The sequence below is a fragment of the Lissotriton helveticus genome, chromosome 3_1, assembly GCF_964261635.1.
Source record: "Lissotriton helveticus chromosome 3_1, aLisHel1.1, whole genome shotgun sequence".
NCBI lineage: Eukaryota > Metazoa > Chordata > Amphibia > Caudata > Salamandridae > Lissotriton > Lissotriton helveticus.
In genome coordinates this window covers 1,912,632,779-1,912,656,468 of record NC_136061.1, presented here as the reverse complement: position 1 = coordinate 1,912,656,468, position 23,690 = coordinate 1,912,632,779, and the positions used below count along the sequence as shown (strand labels likewise).

General features: G+C 46.6%; 1 protein-coding gene across 5 annotated transcripts in view; it reads left to right on the top strand.

Moving 5' to 3' along the window:
* Positions 1-23,690, top strand: part of CARS1 (cysteinyl-tRNA synthetase 1) — a 406,480-nt gene that overhangs the window by 14,242 nt on the left and 368,548 nt on the right. The window contains exon 1 of one of the 5 annotated variants that reach the window (XM_078682919.1): positions 4,610-4,706. The exons of 3 other annotated variants lie outside the window; for them this stretch is intronic. In XM_078682919.1, coding sequence (XP_078539045.1) covers positions 4,685-4,706 — 22 coding nt within the window. In that variant the 5' untranslated portion in view covers positions 4,610-4,684. Of the gene's footprint in view, positions 1-4,609; positions 4,707-23,690 lie in introns of those variants that run through there. One more of the 5 variants, XM_078682920.1, reaches the window with a different exon arrangement.

Below are 23,690 nucleotides of genomic sequence, written 5' to 3'. Positions count from 1 at the left end.
CTTACTTGCTGAGCAGCTGTAAAAAGGCCTAAACGGAGCAGCTGGCACTACTTGCTGCGCAGCTGAAAAAGGCCTAAACGCTTCAACTGGCACTAATTGCTGCACAGTTGTAAAAGGCCTAAACGGTGCAGCTGGCACTACTTGCTGCACAGCTGAAGGTGAGGCACCAGCATCCTCCTGATGGTCATGCGGCTTCCTTCACGGCCATCCCGACTGTTCGCGCAGTGCGTCAAGGTTGAAAAGATGAACCCAGTTATACAGGGTTGCTTGAGCCAGAGACTACACATAGCAGCCACACGCTTTACTCTGCCACTAGCCCAATGTATTGCAGCTATTTGATACAGCGTTCAGGCCCCGGTCGTAGCCACCACTCACAGGCTACTCGCTTAAATCAGTGCCCAGGATCATTGAACAATGCTGGAACTGGGCATTGGCGCTGATTTGCATTGGCACAGAGCCTCATTGGCATTGGTCTCCAATGTTGATCACTGTGGGGCTTGGGTTACAGTCCCAAGCATGACCGAGCATGATGGTTTGTATTACAGTGTCCCAAATTACGCCATCTTGAGGTCAGGTGTCATGGGCCGGTCATTTTTGTTCAGCCAGGCTGCAGGCAACATTTTATCAGGCCGCATAAGAGAGTCTAAATGAGGATGGGCTTAGAGAGTGGTAAGATTGCTGCACTGGAACGCAGAGGGCAAGATCGGAACAAATGGGGCTGTGCTTTTTCGCCGCAACGCCATTTTGGGGTCAGGTGCCTTGATATCAGGATATCCCTCTCAACACATAAAAGGTCAGGGAATCAAAGGTAGGCGCCGCTTGTCTATGTGATGCAATGGGCTCTGTGGGAGCTCAGTGGGAGCTAACGGGCCTCACCGGCATCGTGCTTTGCACATGAATTGGGGACTCTGGACATGATTGGGGTTACCACTGACCCCGAAGTTGATGGGCGCCGCTATCTCAGGGTGCTACTCTCAGGCAGAGGGGCACCTCACCTCTTGTGCACTCGTCTCGCCTCTCGCGGCAGCCTCTGCGGGGTCCGGCGGGTCTCCCAGGCACCAGCGCCGTACGGGGCAGATCGTTCCGACAGCCGTCGCTTTAGTTGCAGGCATCGGCACTGGGCGCCGCCATCTTGTGTGAGGCAAGGGGTGCCCGGCCAGGAATCGTCAGGCAATGCGGGCTCAGACGTGGATGTAGGGAAGTTTACTCTGACTGTCCGCCCGAAATCACCGGTGTTTTCTCGCCGGCAGGGTCCCGCCTCCTGTGTAGGGGGTCATCGTGGCAGGATCGGAGATTGGGACGGGACATCGCCATCTTGTCTGCGGGTAGAGGCTCCCGGCCCGGATCCGTCCCGTGGCGATTCCCCACCGATTAACTTCAATCGAGGGTCCGCCGACAGCCAGCAAGAACTCACAACTGGCAGGGCTCCATTTGCAGATGGATCACCGGCTGTAGGCACCGTTAACACATCTTTTGCTGGGCAGTGGTACGGAGCACTACGGAGGTGCGTCCACCATCTTGGAACGCCACACCCCCACCTCTTACTCTCCTACAGTGGACGAAATGCATGACAAGTATTGTAACTAACGCCGGTGTGCCGTGGCCCGTGGGTTAGATCAATGTGGGTCGGGGTTAGAGATGGCGCAAAAAAAAAAAATATTCTGCAACTGTTTTGTTGGCCTTTTACCTACAAATGTCTGTATATAAAATGTAACGCACATACATTAAATAATAACAAAAAAGTTAAACACATCTGTGGGAGATGCATTGTACTTGTAAGAAAATTCAAGTGGTTTATGCAATCACTTCATATGTTTCGATGTGTAACTAAAGGGTCACCGATTTGAATTCTGATTGGGGAAGTGGGGAATGATGACGTGTTTTTTTTATTTTTTATAATGTTATGAGGGCTCAGCCTGTAACAACAAGCATTGTCAAAGCCAATAGGTTTCACTATGCGAGATCTTTTGTCTTTCTTTTTATTTTTGCAATTTTACGACCACCAGCCCCACCTCGTCACCTGACAACCTTCAGGCTCGTCGAGGCGACCACCACCAGAGGTACGAACGGAGTTCCAACCTGAGACCAAGTCAAAGGCTCACAGACTTTATGTGTTAACTTTCTTGATTGGTTTTGAACACTGATTTGGGATGGGATGTAGCGGTCTCGTTGACGCTCATCAGGGCACAAGTCCTAAATAAAGAAGTGGGGGGACGCTCCGAGACGGAAGTGACGTCACGACAGGAAGTGACGTCACGGAAGGTAAAAAACCTAGAAGTGGGGGGGCGCACAAATACGTGAAGTGACGGCACGACCAGAAGTGACGTCACAAAAGGTAAAAAAAAATAGAAGTGGGGGGACGCTCATGCTTGGAGGGGGCTATCTTTTGTGTAAACGGGGCTTGCGGCCTCGCTGGCGTGTCGCATTCCGCCTGTGCAAACCCAACCAGTTCAAAATTCAGTTAAAAAATAAATAATAATAATTTACAAAACGGCAACGAGTACCTAATATTGCAGAAACCTTTCATATATCATTCTACAGAGCTCATCTGAAAGTGACGTAATGACCTACTAAGAATGTCCGTAATCGAGAATAGTCTTACTTAGTAGACAAAGTTTGCAACAGCCCAACTTTTGCCCAGTGCACTCGGGTAAAACTAGATGGCGGAAAAGTGAGAAAAAAAACATGAGCCTTGCAAGGCATACACTGATGTCTAATGCAGTTGCTTTTACCCACTGAGCTAGCTAACCAGACAGTTTACCCCGAAGAGGAGGAGCGCGAGAGAGGCGGGGCGAGGCTCGGAATCGCACTCGAGGAGCTCTTGGAGGGGCTGTTTGTGCTTTTGTAACCTGACTCCAGCCATGACGTATCACTGAATGGGCTTGCCGGGGGGTGCCTGTGTCGGTAATGGCTCACTTGCTGGAGTGGAGGCGCCCTGCCTGGGGCCTTAAATATACTGTCTTTGGGAACTGTCGGCTCAGCACATGACCCGGAGCCGTAGACCGCGTTCGCGCCAGCTCAGCACAGCTTTTGCACAGGGGGGACGGCGTCCACCCGGTAAGACCCCTTAAAATAAGTGGGGGGACGCCGTCCACCCGCGTGGTACCCCGACTCGAGCCCTGACGCTCATACAGTATTCAGAGACCCTTAGCCCGGAAGGGCATATACACTTTGTATCACTCTCTGGCCTTTGTATCACTCGCTGGCCAGGCGTGGCCAGAGAGTCTAAATAAATGGGCGGAGGTCGCTTGTGACTTCCCACCCAGACCAGCTAACTGTGTATCTGTGTGTATTGGTGTGCGCCATAGGGCTAGGTCCAGTCGCTCCTGCCGAGCAACATTACACTAATGAACACTTGTGACCCATGCTCCAAACACACCATATACATACAATCCACACAAAATAATTAAACATCACAGGACAAAATTAAACAGCACACCACATTATTAAACTCCACTATCATAACACTCCACAACACAAGATACAATACCACAGATTTTCTCTCCAGAACACAGTCCCACTCCACATGATTCCTATACACTAAATACCACATCATTTCTAGCCACATAATTACACTGCACACCGTACAACAGAATACCACTACACACCACATACATCCATTCCACTCCAAAACACATCAATAAAAAACATTTAGAACTCCAATCGCTCTAACTCTCACAAATGCCAGACCTATTGCATTGAAAATGCGTTTTAACAGAGGTGCTGCATCGCCCCTGTCCATGTGAGTTGCCATAATTGCTGGCCCTGCTGCTGTCACGTCTCCAACCCATTATTCCAATCCTCCCTCCCCCTCCACTGCACCTCAAGACATCGCACTTAAAAATATATTCGCAATGTGATCGGGTTGGGGAAGGGGCCCCGGAGGAACAGGTGGCCTGACTGTGAAAGTGCTGTGCACGGAAGTGGGGTCCCTTGTTCTTGAGCCGAGGACTCAAGGGGTATTATGTTTTACCCCAGGCCGCCCATGCCTACCGCCGGCCCTAGTCGTAGCCTCAGGATTCCACAACCCCAGATACATGGCTAATAAGATATAACATGATAAAACAATAAAAGGCAGTGCCTAAAAATACCACTAGCCCCACCAAACCTCTCCATCATGGCCACCGTTTTGTTAAATGAGTGCAATTCATTCACATCTGCTGTTTACGAGGCGATTCCGCTCCTGCCGATTCTTTCTTTGTTCCAGTGCAAGTAAAGCACATATGCCAACAGACTTGATTCAGGCGTGAAATTTGAATTTCCTTCAATATACGTCCTCCATTATTTTTTGTATTTTTAATCGCCTTCTTTCTAGTTTCAAAATATTGGCATGTACTGTCTTCAGCTCCCAATGGCGTACGTCCGACGTAGCGTTATACTGCAGAGCGCCTTCTCGTTATTCTGAGCGTCCACACCGAGAAGCTGTTGTGAAAACTGCCATATTTCCGCTGTCGGCACGAGAGCAGAGCACTGACAGGAGGAGCGAGCCTAACTCTGTTTTAATGTGCGTCCCATGGTTGCTTGGATACCGTCCATGACCTGGAAACTGCAGGGTCTACTTCCGGACACGTTTTGTTGATGTTTCATTAGAATCAAAAATCTGCTGTGAGTTTTCAGTAAAAGAATGAGAAGCATAATCTGAAGCCTCCGGTCATGTAATAGAATTGGTGAACAAGGAACCGGGATGGAATCTGCTGGACAGCAAAGTGGGTGTCGGGCAAGTTTGAAAATGGGGATGGGGGCTTTGGAGTGCTTAAATGGTGTGAATTCAGTGTCACTGGCTTCGAATACCGGGGTCTTTGACGCCTCTTGCGCACACAGTATGTAGTGCCACCTGGAATTTACAGGACATCAGGGCACTCTCCTGGTCCCCGAGCCACCGGACCACCTCTTAATGGGGCATAGTGGGATAGCTGATCTAGACCGTGGAGGATAAATGAAGGTTGTCAGACATGTCTGCTTTCCTATGCAATCACCCCCTCTATTTTAAATCCAGACTTTGCCCTAGCCTGCTTGTCTATAATCCAACTTCCATGTTTGTCTTCCATTTCTCTTCGGTATGGGGGGTATGCCAGTCTAACCTGTTTCGGATCAACACTCAAGAGAAGACAAGTGATAGGCGTGTAAAGGTCTTGGCTCAAACAAAACTGTTGGATGAAACCCTCTCTTCTGTTGGCATAATATTTCCGCCTGCCTCCTTGTCCTTCGGTTTACTCTCCTACAGTGGACGAAATGCATGACAAGTATGGCAACTACTGCCGGTGTGCCGTGGCCCGTGGGTCAGATCAATGTGGGTCAGGGTCAGAGATGGCACTGAAAAGAAAAAAATATTCTGCAACTATTTTGTTGGCCTTTTACCTACAAATACCTGTATATAAAATGTAACGCACATACATTAAATAATAACAAAAAAAGTTAAACAAATCTGTGGGGGATGCATTGTGCTTATAAGAAAGCTCAGTTGGTTTATGCTATCATTTCATATGTTTCGACGTAACTAAACGGTCACCGATTTGAATGTTGATTGGGGCAGTGGGGAATGATGACGTGTTTTTATAATGTCAGCCTGTAACAACAAGCATTCGCAAAGCCAATAGGTTTCGCTATGCAAGATCTTTTGGCTTTAATTTTATTTTTGCATTTTTACGTAGCGTGGATATGACCGAAGGCATCAGAGCGCTTTACAACCGGAGCAGGATATATGGGTTACAGTGAGTTACAGTAATTAAACCCGGACGTTTATATCGGTAGATGTTGAAGGAGTTAGCCCATGAGACAATTGCAAGAGTTGAGCAAAGGTTGTGCACAGTTAAAGCATTGATTTTAGATGCTGGGGTCACATAACAAAGTTAGTTCAGATCCTGGTAGAGAGAGTACTTAAGTATGGTCGAGGGTGATTAACAAGGTGTCAAATAGGAGGAGATTGAGGTCCTCCTTTTTGAAGGTGACTAGGCAAGTGGTTAAGTGGAGGGAGGAGGCAGAGAGTTTCAGATTCTTGTGGTACTACCAGAGAATAACTGGTTCAGTTATCGTTCTCGACTAAAGGTGTTGGGGGGAGGGGGGAGACCAAGAAGCAGGGATTGGGCATTTCTATAATCCCAATTTGCTCCAGAGATTTTCAGTTTCTCGTTTAGATAGGAGGGTGAGGAGGACTGCAGTACTGTGTGGGTAATGCAGGCGGGTTCGAATTGGGTCCGCCCATCATTGGGAAGCCATTGGAGAGTTAGCAGGGCAGGGGCAATGTGGTAAAATCTATTGAGACCTCAAATAAAGTGCGCAGTTTCATGTAGTGGTGTTCTCAGTGGACGTAGGGGAACTTTGAGAATGCCTGAGAGAAAAGCAATTCCATAATCTAGTCTGGCAAAAATGAGAGACTGATCCACTGTTTTGAGGTCTTGTTCCGGATTAAAAGTCTGATGCCCCAAAGCTGCCTAAGTTGATGTTGTGTGCTTTCTGCCTTGGCTGCGATATGGCTGTAAAGATTGAGCTGATTGACAAGGGTAACAACAAGTGATCTGGTACTCTGGGCTCTGGCAGGTAGCCATTCAGGATGGGACAGTTAGCCATCCATTCTTGTACTGGAGTTTTTGCTTTCAGAAGCGAAATCAAGAGGAATTCAGTTTTAGTTGGGTTGAGTTTTAAATGGTGGTTAGCCATCAAGTTTTGAATCTTTAAGAGCGTGTTTCAAAGCAGGGCACCTTCTTCTGGGGATGAGATTCAGCATTTTTTTAAACATGGTACAAGTTACAGAGCAGCATGAACTGCTATGCAACATGGCCTTAAGTAAAAAGAAAACAAGCGTTGACATAGCCAACAGGTCTCGCCTTTGGGACCTTATAACTGTTTAGCCATGCAACAGTTAATGTTGTTGCACCGAGGATATTGTGCTGCATAAGTAAATACTTATGAGGTCCTAAAGGCGAGGCCTATTGGCTATGCCAATGCTTGTTTTAATCCTAGTGTCCCTTTACCGCTTCCATCACCTGAAGTCTAAAATTACCCTTGCCTCCCTTAACCTCTATGCACTCCATAACCGTAAAATTGGCCTTCCCTCCCATTACTATTACTAACCCCTAAAGTCAGCCTTACCTCGTCTATCAATCCCGGACAAATAAAAAGAAAAAAAGCACCCATGTCATTTAGAAGGCGTGCACTTGCATGGGGCACACACCTACAAAATGATCCAGGCAGCTCCATTAGGTCGCTCCCCCTCCACACAACACCTTCTGTGTCTCTCTGCCCCAGCTGCCGCTGCCGCTGCTGAGGAAGTTTGAGGCCCTCCACCACCGCAGGCTACCTTCTGCGCCTCATCCCTGGTGGCCAGTGGTAGGCTGTAGGTAGGTGTGTTCATCCTCTGCTTTATTGCTTTTCGTGTCTGTGACTGCTGTTATCTGTCTTCCCCCACTGCCTGTACGTGGCCCGTGCCCCTTTTTCTTCCCTCTGTTCCCCTCGCTGTCCCCATGCTCTCTCTGCCTGGTCTTTCCTTCTGTACCCCTCGCTGCCCCCGTGTCCTTGCCCGGTTTTCCCTTCTGTTCCCCTCGCTGCCCCTGTGCCTCTCTGCCCGTTCTGCCTTCTGTTCTTAGCTGCCCCTGTATTTCTGTATTCTGTGTTTTGCCTCTGTGCCACTATTTCTGTGCCCTTTTTGCCTTCTGTGCCACTCGTTTTCCCCATGTTTTGTGCCCCTTTTGCCTTCTGTTCCACTCGTTTTTTGTGCCCGTCTGCCTTCTGTGCCACTCGTTTTTCCCTCTTTTGCCACCTGTTCCACTCGTTTTTTGTGCCCTTTTGTTTCACTCATTTTTGTGCCCTTGTGCCCTCTGTTCCACTCCGTTTTGCCTCTTTTGCCTTCTGTTCCACTTGTTTTTTGTGCCCTTCTGTTCCACTTGTTTTTTGTGCCCTTCTGCCCTCTGTGCCACTTGTTTTTCCCTTGTTTTTGTGCCCTTCTGCCCTCTGTTCCACTCGTTATTTTATGCCCATCTGCTTTATGTTCCACTTGTTTTTTGTGCCCTTCTGCCCTCTGTTCCACTCGTATTTTTGTGCCCTTCTGCCCTCTGTGACACACGTTTTCCCCTCGTTTTTGTGCCCCTTTTGCCTTCAGTGCCACTGGTTTTTGTGCCCTTCTGCCCTCTGTTCCACTCGTTTTTTTGTGCCCTTCTGCCTTCTGTTCCACTTGTTTTTTGTGCCCTTCTGCCCTCTGTTCCACTCGTATTTTTGTGCCCTTCTGCCCTCTGTGACGCACGTTTTTCCCTCATTTTTGTGCCCCTTTTGCCTTCAGTGACACTCGTTTTTTGTGCCCTTCTGCCCTCTGTTTCACTCGTTTTTTGTGCCCTTCTGCCCTCTGTGCCACTAATTTTTCCCTCGTTTTTGTGTCCCTTTTTCCTTCTATTACCTTCGTTGTCCCCCCTGACTGCCCATTGCTGTCCCCGCCTCCCAACTGCTCCTCCCTCCCACCTCCCCATATATGCCAGCCGCTGTGCGGTCATGCCGCTGGCGCGCCTAAGGCAAGCCGGTCTGCGCCCGTCCGCGCTTGGACCGTGCCCAGCACCAGAACCCCTGGGCCCCGCACCCGCAACGACGATTGCCGCCACTATGACGCCAGCACTCTGCACGCTCTCAACTCCGGACGTAGCCACACCTGCTTCAAGGCTGCCCTGTAACATACACGGCTCCCTTCACCTGCCGGAACTGCAGCTACACCAGCCTCAGAGCCGACAAACCACCCGCCAAGAAAGACTCCAACCACCTCGATGCATACTACTGAACACCCACTCCGCACGCAAGCATGTCGTCGAGCTCTGGGACCTGCTCGACACAACATCCCCGGATGTCGCCTTCATGACAGAGACCTGGTTTAACAACTCCTCCGCACCCGACATCGCCAAAGCCATCCCAGACGGCTACAAGATTACCCACAGAGACCGCACCATCGGAGTCGGAGGAGGAATCGCCATCGTCCACAAGAACAGCATCAGGGTCTTGACTAGCACCAACGATGCGCTCAGCACCATCAAACACATGCATTTCCAGATCCACACAGACCTAACTCCACCCTCGTCTACTGTCCCCCCGGACCCCGCCCCCAGTTCAGCGACTCCATCGCCGACTTGATCAGCACGCCCGCCCTGACCTTCACCGACTACATCCTCCTCGGAGACCTGAACTTTCACCTTGAGAACAACAACGACAACAACTCCACACCCTGATCGGCAACCTCGGACTGAAGCAACTTGTCACAATGCCCGCCCACCCCACCGGCCACACGCTCAACCCAGTCTTCTCAAGCCTGCACGTCTTTGTCAGCCACACCACCGAACTCCTCTGGACCGACCACGGCTGCATCCACTTCGCCTTCCAGAAACCGACCACACACCACCGCACCCAACAGATCCCCGCCGCTGCTGGAGCAAAACCACCAAAGACCGCTGCTGGAGCAAAATCACCGAAGACCAACTACACGCAAACCTCGCTCCTAGCCCACCCACCGAACCCTCCAGCACTGACGACGCTGCCCACAGCCTGAGACGCTGGATCGAGGACTGCGCCAACAGCCTCGCCCCTCTGAAGAAACCCCCCCACAGAGACACCAGCAAGAGGGCCAGCTAGTTCACCCCCGAACTCCTAGCCTCCAAGCAAGCCTGCCAAAAACTAGAGAAGAAAGGGCACAGTGAACAAACTCCGGACAGCCACGCAGCACACAAGGACGCCATCCGCAACCACCACCACCTCATCAGGGCGGCCAAGAGGACCTCCTTCAAAGACCGCCACCACAACAACACACACAATAGCAAGGAGCTCTTCAACATCGTGAAGGAACTCTCCAAACCTCAGCTCCAACACCAACGACATCCCGCCGTCGCAAGCCCTGTGCGACTCCCTCGCCACCTTCTTCCACCGCAAGATAGCAGACATCCACGGCAGCTTCAACACCCAGACAGCCCCAACAGACAGCAACACAACAGACCCATCGCACACCATAGACCACAAACCCCTGCTAGCCTGGGACAATCAATCAATCAAGAAATTTGTATAGCGCGCTACTCACCCGGAGGGTCTCAAGGCGCTTGGGGGAGAGGGGTCCGCTACTGCTCGAATAGCCAGGTCTTGAGTTGCTTCCTGAAGGAGAGGTGGTCTTGGGTACGGCGGAGGTGGATGGGGAGGGAGTTCGAAGTCTTGGCTGCCAGGTAGGAGAAGGATCTTCCTCCCATGGTGGCTCTTCGAATGCGTGGAACGGCGGCGAGGGCGTAGCTGGTCGATCGTAGCTGGCGGGTGGGAGTGTAGAAGGTCAGGCGGTTGTTGAGGTACTTGGGGCCCAGGTCGTGGAGGGCCTTGTGTGCGTGGGTGAGGAGTCGGAACGTGAGTCCCCAAACGTAGCGCACACGTTTGCCTGTTTGTGGAAACGATATGCGCAATAATGAATATATCGCAGTATTCAAAGCAAAGTGCAAAATTCCCACTCATCTACCCTCGTTTTCAGCGTGTAAATACAAGCTGTATGGGGACCACTAGCAGATGGTTTTGGTTGCACCAAGCCTTGCTACACAAAGTGTTAGTGCACGTGCAAGTTTTTTTTGCTGCCACTTTCAATTTAAATCTCCTGTTTAAAACATACTTATAAATATTTTGTAAATGGCTGCGGGGACGTTACCCTAGTGATAACGACTTAGGAGTCAGACAACTGAGAAATAACTGGTGGTAACATTGCTGCTGTCAGTGGTCATTTCAGCATGTGCCAGAATTACTGTCGCATGACTCCGAAATTGTGGGCGAAGATGTAATGCAGCAGAGTGCATAAAAATATTCTGGTAACTGGGTCTCTCGAAATCTCCCCCTCCAACGTCATTACAGAATGTTCCAGCTGATGTGCTAACGCTGGCAAGAAAGAAGCTTGTCAAGTTTATTATAATGCTTCTATGATTACAAACATATAGCCAGTCACCGCTTCTTATCACAAGATTGTCTTTACTAGCGTGACTCTGTAAAGGCTGCTGTCAAGACTGAGGAAAAGACACAGTTCAGGGACAGCAGTGCCCATGCCCTGGTATGACTAAACAAATACAAACTGTGAAAATTACATCCAACATGAATAACAAAATAAATCCTGCTGAAAATAGTTTTGTTTACCTTTTTTGGGACAGCGAAACCCAGCGAAAGCCAAACACAACGTGAAGGCACACAAACAAGCACAATGAAAATTCTTTTCTCATCTTGAAACAGTAATCCTATTTTTCTGAGCAATAGAAGTCCTTATTGCAGCAGATGTCGTCAGTTTCCTCAATAGGACAAAACAAAAAAGATTTTTGGGCATGTTTAGACTCGAGCAGCTAAGCGTGAGGAGAGCCTTCCCACGCCACTGTATAAGCAGAAAAGCGCAGGCATGCTAATCAAATCCATATGGCCCTGCGCGCTGCTGCTGGCTCGCGAGAGCAAAACGCTCTGGGAGTAAAAAAAATTCTAGAAGCTGGGACATCACACGCTTTTGGCCAATTGCGTACTAAAGCCAGACGCAAAGGCCAATAGCTTGTGAGCTGAAGCTGAAGAAAGCTGAACTGATTCCAAGAGGTCGATTTCCTTTAGCAGCACTTGTGCTGCTCTATGCTCTACCTAAAAAAAAGCTCTTTGACATGGGGAATCCTGGTGGGGAATCCTGGCCACGTCATAGCGTTTTTTGTTGTGTTTTTTTTACTTTTAGCCATTGTGGCTCTAAACATGTTTAAAAAACGCTATCTAGTAATGTGTCCTTCGGGTACAGTAGGCTATTGCTTGTCACAGCCGTGCACCGAGTATTAAATCGGATATGGGCCGGCTCCCCCGCCCCTCCTTCATCAGACTTCACAGGAATGCGCTCACGCGCCACAGCAATGCCGAGAGCTTGTTGGTTTTTTTGCATCCTTTTCGTGGGGAAACCGTGTTTTGTTCGGCGTTCTCTGCACCTTTCTCGGTTTTTTTTCTGGACAAAAGTGAAATCCTAGCCTTGCTTCTCAAATGCTGTTGCTGTGTTGCCATCTCTCTAGGGACACTCAGCTTGAAAACACTCGACTTGCTAGCTGCAATGCTACATCCGCTATGCTTTGCCTCTAGACACGTTGATCCCTCGCAGACTGTGCTGACTCTGCCCCTCCTGATTCTGAAACTGACCAACGCAGTCACCACACAGTCTCTCCAGAGTGATACAGCCGCCCAACACCAATTCCCAGTAGGGCTGAGCCAGTTGCCGTTTCAGTGCCCATATACCTCACCGAGGCGGAACAAGTTGCAGAGTTTTGTCACACTCCACTCCAATGCTCACTACCGCATTTTTATTCATCCCATGCTTGTTTATTTAAATTATTTCTTTGCGGCCCGGCCGCGCGCCCAATGCTTGTTTGTAAAGTCTGCACTGTATTGTAAGACTGATTAGTTGGTGGTTTACTTAATATAGATATATTTCTAGCAGTTTGACTCCATCATAACTCATGCCAGCACAACTCTCGGCAACAAGCACTTGCACGCACATTAGGTTTAGGTTTACTTTTACCTGTCCCTCTCTCCATAACACGCATTAACAAAGGAATACCTGTCCTGGCATTTTGAAAGAGAGTTGGCTGAACATGTACAATGGTGTGCATGTTACCTGTGTTCATTAGCATGTTTCTGGCCTCCTGGAGTATGCTTACTATTAAGTGTATTCAAAATTATTTACACAAGTGCCACGCTACCTCAAATCTATTGACTGCAACATTATGCCCAGTGTTACCAGAGGAAAGGATTATTTCAGAATGGGCCATGGATTACCACCCATTGCCCACAGTACATCCAGAACTACCACCATTCTAGCTGAAGTTGAAAAGACTTGCCACTATTCTGCTACAGACAACATTGTACCAGGGGTAGGCATCATGTCATGGATGCCCACAGGTTGCAAAGAATTGCCATCTTTGTGCCAAGGCCATCATTACAGTGGGAGTAGGTAGAGGACATCATGCCGTGGATGGCCACAAGTTTGCTAAGAATTACTATCCAAGGGAAAGCATTTGATCTAAGTGGGCACACTGACATACCCACTCCCATGCACTCATGGACACCTATGAGGGCACACACAAACATGTATGTAGCGTTGATTCATTTTGTTTATGCTAATCTTCAACTGTTATCCTGGCTCCTGCTACTGTCCTGACCACACACCCTCACACCCCCTCACTCACCCTCACACCCCCTCACTCACCCTCACACCCCCTCACCCTCACACCCCCTCACCCTCACAACCCCACACCCTCACACCCCCTCACCCTCTCACCCTCTCACTCACCCTCACTCACCCTCACTCACCCTCACACCTTCACACACCCTCACCCTCACACCCCCTCACCCTCACACCCTCACCCTCATACCCCCTCACCCACCCTCTCACCATCACCCTCACACCCCCTCACCCTCACACCCTCTCACCCTCACAACCCTCTCACCCTCACACACCCTCTCCCTCACACGCCCTCACCCACCCTCACACACACACACACCCCCTCACCAGCATAGAATAACAAAACATAGCATAGCATAACAAAACACAGCATAGCATAGCATAACAAAACATAGCATAAAAAACCAAAACATAGCACAGCAAAACACAACAAAGCATAGCATAACAAAACATAGCATAGCATAACAAAACATAGCATAACAAAACCAAGCATAGCATAACAAAGCATAGCAAAACAAAATATAGCATAACAAAACACAACAAAAAATATAGCAGAACAAAACATAGCATAACATAACAAAACATAGCAAAGCATAGCAAAACATAGCAACGCAGAACAAAACATAGCATAACATAACAAAACATAGCAAAGCATAGCAAAATATAGCATAGCATAACAAAACATAGCAGAACAAAACATAGCATAACATAACAAAACAAAGCATAGCATAACAAAACATAGCAAAACACAACAAAACATAGCATAGCATAACAAAACATAGCATACACAACAACACATAGAAAAGCATAGCAAAACATAGCAAGGCATAACAAAACACAACAAAACATAGCATAGCATAACAAAACAACATAGCATAACAAAACAAAGCATAGCATAGCATAACAAAACACAGCATAACATAACAAAACATAGCATAACAAAACACAACACATAGCATAACAAAACATAGCAAAACACAACACAACAAAACATAGCATAGCAAAATAAAACATAATAGCATAGCAAAACATAGCATACCAAACACAACACAACACAACATAGCATAGCATAACAAAACATAGCATAGCAAAACAAAGCATAGCATAACAAAGCATAGCATAACAAAGCATAGCATAACAAAACATAGCATATCAAAACATAGCATATCAAAACAAAGCATAGCATAATAAAACACAACAAAACAGCATAGCATAACAACGCATAGCATAGCAAAACACAACAAAACATAGCATAGCATAACAAAACACAACAGATCATAGCACAGCAAAAAAAACAAAGCATAGGATGGCAAAACTAAACAAAACATAGCATAGCATAACAAAACATAGCATAGCATAACAAAACATAGCATAGCATAACAAAATATAGCATAACAAAACACAACACCTAGCATAACAAAACATAGCAAAACACAACACAACAAAACATAGCATAGCAAAATAAAACATAATAGCATAGCAAAACATAGCATACCAAACACAACACAACACAACATAGCATAGCATAACAAAACATAGCATAGCAAAACAAAGCATAGCATAATAAAACACAACAAAACATAGCATAGCATAACAAAGCATAGAATAACAAAGCATAGCATAGCAAAACATAGCATAGCATAACAAAACATAGCATAGCATAACAAAACATAGCCTAGGATAGTATAACAAATCAAAGCATAGAATAAGAAAACATAGCAAAGCATAATAACCCCTTCGATGCTTGTGACGGAACGGTTCCGTCATGAGCGCCGGTTGGGCTGTGCTTATGACGGAACCGTTCCGTCACGGCCACGCCCGTTTTTTAGAACCTTCAGCACAGCGCGAAAATTCACGCCGCGCTGAAGGTGATAAAACAAAACCTAGGATAGCAAAACAAAACCTAGCATAGCATACAGCATCACTCAGCATCACTCAGGGGCACCACAACATCACTATGCGCGACCACAGCATCACTGAACGCCACAGCATCACTCATTTGCCATCACAACATCACTCAGCGTCACCACAGCATCAATCTGTGCAACGATTCAACAACACCTGGTTCAAATATGTTCTCTCAAAGTTTCAAGCTTTATTACAAATGTAACAAAAATATGTTAATATTTCACTTCTGTTCTTGGATTTTCGTCACAATAAAATACACTGAACATAATCTTCACAAAAGTTATTTACAAAAAACTTTAAGCTATTGCCATTATAAATTACAATAACGTTTATTTAAGTATTAATTATTGAAAAAAATTAAAAGCCATTGTTATTTGTAATATCAATACATGTAAGTCACGTAAATACAACACATATTGCTTTACAAATGCTATAGGTGTCACATTATAACTATTGGCACTGTAAATGACAAAGTTATTAATTTCGCTATTTTCAAAAACAAAACATAAATAAAATATTTGTCATTTACAGTACCAATAGTTCAAACTTTCCTAATGCGAGACCTATTGCATTGCAAATGCTTGTTTTGTTGATATGGTGTGTTTTTTTTATTTTGTGTCCTTGATATTGCTTTGTTTTGCAGTCAATTTGTTTAATTGAAAAGGCACTGGTGACTTCCAAGGATTAGAGAAGAAGCCTCTGTGCACCAGTTCACACTTGGCTTTGCAGTTTTGCTTTTTGTTGAGGATTTGATTACCTTGGCTCATATTTTTAGTGTGGCAAGCAGCGGCTTCAGGGGAAGGGGCCATGCTAGAAGTGGAAACACAGCTCCATGTGCTGGTTCTTTTAGTGAAAAATGAATGAATGCAGGTCACCGGTCTGAATTTTCCCTCTTGGCCGCTCAGCACATACTACATTGCCCCAGCGTGTGGTGGCAAGGCTGGAATAGTTGAATTGGGAGTTGCAAAGCACTGCTGTGCATCTGGACCTTGTGGGTGGCATCAAGTGCACACATTGTGTTTTTGTGAAAATAAAGCGTCTAACACCGGGGGCGGGGGTGGTGGTAAATTCCTTCACGAATGTTGCGTCTGTCACATTCTCTGTTCAGAATGTAGATTCTCTTAGTTTTGTGATCAGAGAGTCTAAATTTCATTAAAGACACAGAGGCTAGCACTATGTATTAATCTTCTTTTTTTTGCAACTTTTAACCACACTTAAAAATCCAGAGTTAAAACCAACTAAGACAGTGTATATAAACTCAAGCCCAGTAGCCATCTTCCTCTTTATAGCTGCTCAGAGGCGAAATCATCATCCTGTAACTTTAACTGAACTTAAAAATCCCATAACATCCAAAACTTCCACTCTTGGAATGTATACCGAAATTTTCCATCTTCATTGAGTCTCTGTAAAAATATAATCTTGAAATAAATGTAAACTGAAATTTGAACATTTTCTTTACCAAGGAAAATTTATTTTCCGTACATTATAAATCATGTGAAATTTCATGGCCACTCCCCTCCCACGATTACCTTTACTTGGGAAGGGAGAGTGGGATAATGCTAGCCTCTGTGTCTTTAATGAAATCCAGCATTTTTAGGGTTTAGGGTGGGTATGTTTTTTTTTTTGGATATAGATATAGATATAGATATAGATTTGTATGGATATGGTTTGGACTTACCTGTCAAATGTTTACTAAGCACATGCGTTTTCCATGCACGACTTTACCACGACAATTTAAGTATTGTACAGATAATTATAAACCCTCAATATATACATAAAAAAGGGTTTATTCATCAATCGAGGATGTCCTCGAAAATGGAGTAGAATATGGGGGGCATGGAATAAATTCAGGGGTTTCATTTGTGAGCCACCCAGTCTGCAGACCGACGAGGTTTCTGATGAGAAGGGTGGAGGGGAGATACGAGATTAACATGAGGAATAACGATTTACCCTATGTGCTGTGGACAATAATGATGTGCAAAATGTCAAAGGAATGTTTAACAATGGACTGCAATGCATGTATGTCTTATGTGATTAGAATTTGCCCTGAATCTAATAAAAAAGAGTTAAAAAAAAAACCAATGTCTGCACCTCCAATGAATCATGACTGGACACAGTAAATATAGAAATCTCCCTGGTCCAAGCAGATGTTCATAACATGGACACTAGGGTCAAGGAAGTGGAGGAAACCACTACAAAGCTAGCTACCGATACAGCTAGCCTCAATTAATAAGTGCAGTTGTTTCAAACCAAGCAAGACAGGATGGAGTCACAGCTAGATGACAAAGAAGGAAGGGCGCGATAGATCTATTGTTTGAGGAACTCATTACTAAGCACCTGCAACCAAAAGGTCTGTCAAACAATTTTTCGATTGAAAGAGCCCATTGAGTCCCAGGCTGAAGGCTAAGGTCGGGGGCCCCTTCAAGGTGAATAGTTACAAGGGCCTTCAACTTTCGAGATAGAGACGCCTATTTTGCAAACTGCGTGTATCGACCCACCCAAGAAATTTGAGAACAGTAAAATCGCTTTCTGCCCAGATTTCACGATCAAAGTGCAACAACAACGCCGCAGTTTCCTGGATGTCAAAATAGCGCTCAGGGATAAAGGCATCAAATATGCAATGTTCTTTCCGGCGAAACTGCGAATTGAAGCAGATGGGAAAGCATGCTTCCTCTCCGCGCCGGAGGAGGCATGGGACTGGCTCGATGGCTGGTTACAAGTTGGGAACTCAGGCAAGGGCGGATGCTCAAGAGAGAAATGGAACCATACCAGGCAATCCCAGTATGTTCGCAAAGACACAGAGCAAGACGCCACATAATCAACAGGGAAATAATGAGAATTGTCTATCCGTGAAACAATCAAGCACCAACTAATCAAATAACAAGACTACCCCAGCGCACCAGTCAATGTTGACCGGACTTTGTATTGTTGGGGGTGGAGGGTTCTGTTTCTGCTTTTTTTCGGGGCCCCTCATCGCAAGGTGATGACTCGGGCTGGCTGGAGCTGGCCAAGGAACAATCGCTGAGAAGCTCATACACGGAACTAACCGGTAATATGGTATTGAGAAGGGTTTGAGTGGGATTAGAGAGGGCACGGCCTGTCCAAATACCTCATTTCCTTTTTCTGGGAGGGCGACAGGCACTCTGCTAAGTTGGGGTTGGCGGGTAGTTCAAAGCCCTTCAGCAGAGCAGCAGGGAGGGGGGGTGTTATTGGGAGGGTGGGGGGACTTGTCTTCACCGGGTTGTTTACGTTTAATGTTGTGATGTTGCTGCTTGTACACGTTGAAATATGGGCTACAGAAAGCTCTGGGATGAACATTCTGGGCGGGGGGAGGAGGTGGGTTTCATTATCCCTGGCAAGGATATGGCTAATCCGGTAACATCAGCCCTTAGGGTCCTGACATGGAATGTTAATGGGCTAAATTATAGAATTAAACTGACTATGGTACTGCAATACCTGCGTAGACACTCTCCTGATCTGGCCCTACTGCAAGAGACACATTTGAAGGACAATTGCTACCTGGCACTCAGCAGGTTTGGATACACCCTCCTGGCACATGCGGGGTCCACCTCTGGCTCTAGAGGGGTAGCTACACTAGTGAGGAAGGCAGTGCCCTTTATACCAGGATGTACATGGCATGATTCTCTGGTTAGATATGTGGCACTGATGGGGACTTGGGGAGGACGCACTCTTAACTTATGCTGCTTCTATGTACCCCCGAAGCTTCACGTGGAGACACTGCCACTGCTAAGCAAACTAATACTGGACCTTCCCCCCGGGATTCTCCTGCTGGGGGAGATATGAATGGTACGATGTCCCAGGACCTAGATAGAGCCAAGCCATCCTCCCGGGCGGGGGGCCCGAGCCATTGCAGACATTTATGGAAGCAATGGGACTCCTAGCTCTATGGAGAGAACATAATCTACCCACTAGGCAATACACGCATATATCAGCAGCACATGGCAATGGATCAAGATTACACTACATTTTCATGCAGTGTGTGCACGTCGAACAGTTTAGGGACACGCAGCATTTATTTATTTATTATTTATTATTTGCAATTATAATGCGCTGCAGCTACCCCAAAAAGGGTTTCCCGACGCAGTTTACGGATTTGCATAGAGAGAGTCAAGCAAAGATGAGTATCTAGCTGTTAAATAGCCATGTTTTTAAAGCTTTGCGAAATTTGATGTAATCTATCTCGTTTCGTAATGAAAAAGGCAAAGAATTCCACAACGAGGGCCCTAAGTAAGAAAAAGATCTTCCGCCCATCCGAGAAAGCTTGATTTTAGGAATGACAAACTTCTCTAACGTGGAGGAGCGGAGAAGACGAGAGGGGAAGTAAGGGCAAACAAGAGATTGAAGATACTTCGGAGCACTGCCAACTTTAATTTTATGCATGAAACAGAGTGCTTTGAATTTGACTCGGTTTTCAACCTTGAGCCAATGAAGATCCTGAAGATGTTGGGAAGTGGAAGTGGTTCTAGGGATCTTACATAACAATCTAGCTGCTGAATTTTGTACCACCTGCAATTTACGTGTAGTGGTTTTATTTGAACTCAGATAGAGCACATTTCCATAGACAATCCTAGAGGTTATCAAGGCATTGACTACGGTTTTCATAGTGGAGTCAGGCAACATCCAGCAGATCTTTTTTAGCCATTTATGGATGGTAAAACACGTGGCAGAGGTTTTTACTGCTTGCAGGTGCATATTGAGGGATTCATCGATTATAATGCCGAAGTTGCGCACCTTAGAAACAGGAGAGGGAAGAGAGCCCGTTTCTACCACTTTGGCTAAAGGACTCGTATAAAGATTAAACAATAAAGGACTGAGTATAGAGCCCTGTGGTGCACCATGAGCAAAGACATGCGTATCTGAGCAGGCCGTTTGAGAGAAAACTTGAAACATACGCTCGGTCAGAAAAGAGATGAGCCAATTAAGTGCTGAGCCGCAGATACCCAGGGAGCAAAGAGTGTTTATTAATACAGTGTGAGATACCGTATCAAAAGCGGCACTTAAGTCCATTAGGATGAGTGCCACTGTCTCTCCCCTATCCAATTGGCAGCGTATGTTTTCTGTGACTCCTAATAGAGTGGTTTCTGTCGAAAAGCCAGCTCTAAAGCCCGATTGACAGGGAGGCAATAGATTTCGAGTAGTTACAAATTCAGCTAGATTTTGGTGAACATGTTTTTCAATAACTTTTGAAAACACGGGTATTAAAGAGATAGGCCGATAGCTTGAAGGTTGATCAGGATCGGCCCCAACCTTTTTCACGAGTGGGTGTATCATTGCGTGCTTCCAGTCAGCGGGAACGGTTTCTTCCTGTAGGGAAGTGTTAAGAAGATCAGTAATAACATCCAGTGTCGAGCTGCTTAAGTATAGTGCCAGGCAAAGGGTCTTTTTGGGATCCAGATTTAATATCATTAAGACATTTTATTAAGGTGTCTGAATTCAACCTAGGCCAGCTATCCAGAATACCCTTGGAGGTCTTAAGGAGCCCAATACCGTTATGGCATTTATTATTGGCGGTGAGAGATTTCAATGGTACTGCTGGAACAGAGAGACATTTATCATGGGCCGATGTAATTCCTTGGTAGATGTTATTCACTTTTTGTATAAAGAAAGTAGCCAATGTTTCACATTGCTGCTCATTTAAATCCGGTGGCATAGCTAAAGTTTTAGAGCCCGTGAGTTCCTTCACCATGTTAAATAATGTTTAGGAACAATTTAGATCTTCTGAGATAGTGGAGGACACATGATTAGCTCGAGCCTTTCTACAAAGAGAATGGTAATTTGTTCTCTTATTTTTATAGGCATTTTTGGCTTCAGATGTGTAGTTTTTTCTCCATCTACGCTCAGATGCTCAGATGCTTTGCATTCAGATTTTTCTTTTTTCAACAGTTCCGTGAACCAGGGAGCTGGGGGTCGATGACCATTAACTTTTTTGTTAGTAAGTGGTAAACATATGTCTATTGCAGTAGAGAGCCATTTCTGCACTGATGTAGATAGTGTGTGCACAGATTATTTTGAACAAGGAATATGAGTATTTAAAAAATTGTTCAAAGTTTCAATGTCTAATTTTTTCCAATTTCTGGTTTGCGTGATTTGATCAATAAGGAATTTTGTCTCATATGTTGAGTGAGAATCTAATTAAATAGTGATCAGACCAACACATTGGCAGCGCAGGTAAACAGCTAATTACATTAAGATTAGAAAAAATTGGATCAAGTAAATGACCCGCTTCATGTGTGGATCCAGAGTTAAGCAAATTTATATTTAAGGCGGCCAGATCAGAGATCAACTCAGAACTTGTTTTACAAGTTTGATTTTCTAAGTGCATATTTAAGTCCCGTAGAAGGGAAAAATTGGCTGCCTTCATCACCAAGGGACTTATAAGTTCAGGAAAAGCAGATGCCCATGAGGAAGCAGAGCCAGGTGAACGGTAAACAAGTATTCCAGAGAAGTAAGTAAGGAGTAAGAGACAACTTAAACGTCGCAGCTTCACAGTTGAGGATTGGTAGGTGAGTAAAATCGCAGTTGTATTCCTTTTTTAAAAAGAATAGCAATACTACCCCCTGTTTTATTTGTGCGGTCAATCCTTACTATTGCGTAATGGTCAGGAACAGCTACCGCAATGTCAGAACCTGAGCTCTCATGGAACCAGGTTTCAGTAAGGAAGATTGCATCGGGCTTGTCGTTAATTAGTAGATTAAAAATCTCATTTATGTTTCGGTAAAGACCTACAATTTAAAATAAAAAAAGAAAAAGTTTTATGTTGAGATTGACTTTGATTGATTTTATAAGTTTTCTTTTCCATAATTAAATTATGAGCTAGGGGCATATCCGAACACTCCCCAGTGGAGGTGTCCCTGTGAGGTCCGTCCCGAAACCAAGTTCTTGCACCTCATATGGATCCCTGGCTCTTTAGAGATTATCAATTCCAGGAAAAGTTTAGAGAATGCACAAAACAATATTCTATGGAGAACACTGGTTCGGTTACTTCACAGAGTGTGTTGTAGGAGGCTTACAAAGTGGTCGCAAGGGGCTATGTCCAGGCGGAGATGGGTGGCAGGAGAAAGTAGCGCAGCGCTCGGTGTGTAAAATAGAACAGGAGATCACAGCACCTGAGGAGCACTTGGGACAGCAGGGGGAGACTGACTCGACACTCAGACATATACTAGGCCTCAAATAGAAGGAGCTTAGGGAACTGGAAGAACATGCTGCCTGCTCTCACGCAGTAGCAACGCAAAGGAAGATATATGACGTGGGCAGTAAAGCCAATATGCTAATTGCCTGGTTGTAGAAGAGGGACTGAAACTGGGTGGCTGAAATCCGGAATTTAGAGGGTACGCGATGTAGGGCAGGAACCGAAATCGCGGAGGCTTTTGCGCAATATTATGAAAGGGTATACCGATCGGCCTCAGCCACAACTGAAGAGGAATGCATTGAATTAAAGATATGGCACTGCTGATATTCCGAGTGGAAGATAGCGAGGCAATTGATCAAAACTTGACAATGGAGGAGGTTGCAAGTGGCATAAGAGAGCTGCAATCAGGGAAAGCAGCACACCCAAATGGGCTGCCCGCAGAAATGTTCAAATGCCTAGCAGACACAGTGGCGCAGCGCATGCTTGACATGTTTTGTGCGGAGCAGTTGGAAGGAAGTCTACCAGAGGACATTAGTCTAGCCACAATAGTGGTTATTCCCAAACCGGGTAAACCACTGGAGTTATGTGGCTCATATAGACCCATCTCTTTTCTCATCTTTGAAGCCAAGGTGCTGGTAAAGGTGTTGGCTAATAGGGGGGGCGTGGCTAGCCAGCCCCGATGGCGGTCGGTTGCCACTAGAGCTCTGGGTCTGCTTGGGGGCCTGATCCTGACCCAGGGACCCTGCACAAGCCCTGGCTGCGATGAAAGGAGGAAGAACACTGGCGGAGCCCGTGGGGATCCTACGATCTTCGACGGTGGGGATCGCGAGCTTGGAATTGAGTGCGGAGGAAGCCTGGGCCTGCCTCGGCATCGGCAGATAGAAGCCGGGAGGTGAAGTAGACGCAGAGCCCGGGACGGCTGCGGTGCACGCAACCGGAAGTGCCCGGCCGGCGCCCCTCTGGAGGGCAGGAGGGGGGTGTCCCCCGAGACGGAGGCCCACCGGTGGATGCCACTTAGCTGCCGGGGAGGGGGGGGTCGAGGACCCAGTTGGAAGCCCCGATGACGGAATTGAGCCGGTCCCGGTCTGCCGAGACCCGGGGATGGGGGAGGGCCCGATTGCTGCTCAAGAAAATCCAGAGGTAGGCTGCTGCACCGCTGAAGGAGCGTGGAGCCTCTAACGGACCCCTGCTAAAGTACCTGGGACTGCTTTACCTTCTGCCCCCGGGGGGCCTCGCACTGGGGGAGAGCGAGAGATTCCTGCAGGTCTGGGGGCATGGTGAGGCAGCGGTGGTGACATGTGGAAGGAGTGCCTGTTGAATTGAGAGCTGAGACCCTGAGACCTGAAACCCGCAGCCCCACCGGCGAACGTAACAACGAGCTGGAACCTTAGGGGGCCGCCCGGTTGGGGTCAACGAGGAGAGGTTCGGAGGGATTGAGCACGCTCATCGCTAAAAGGG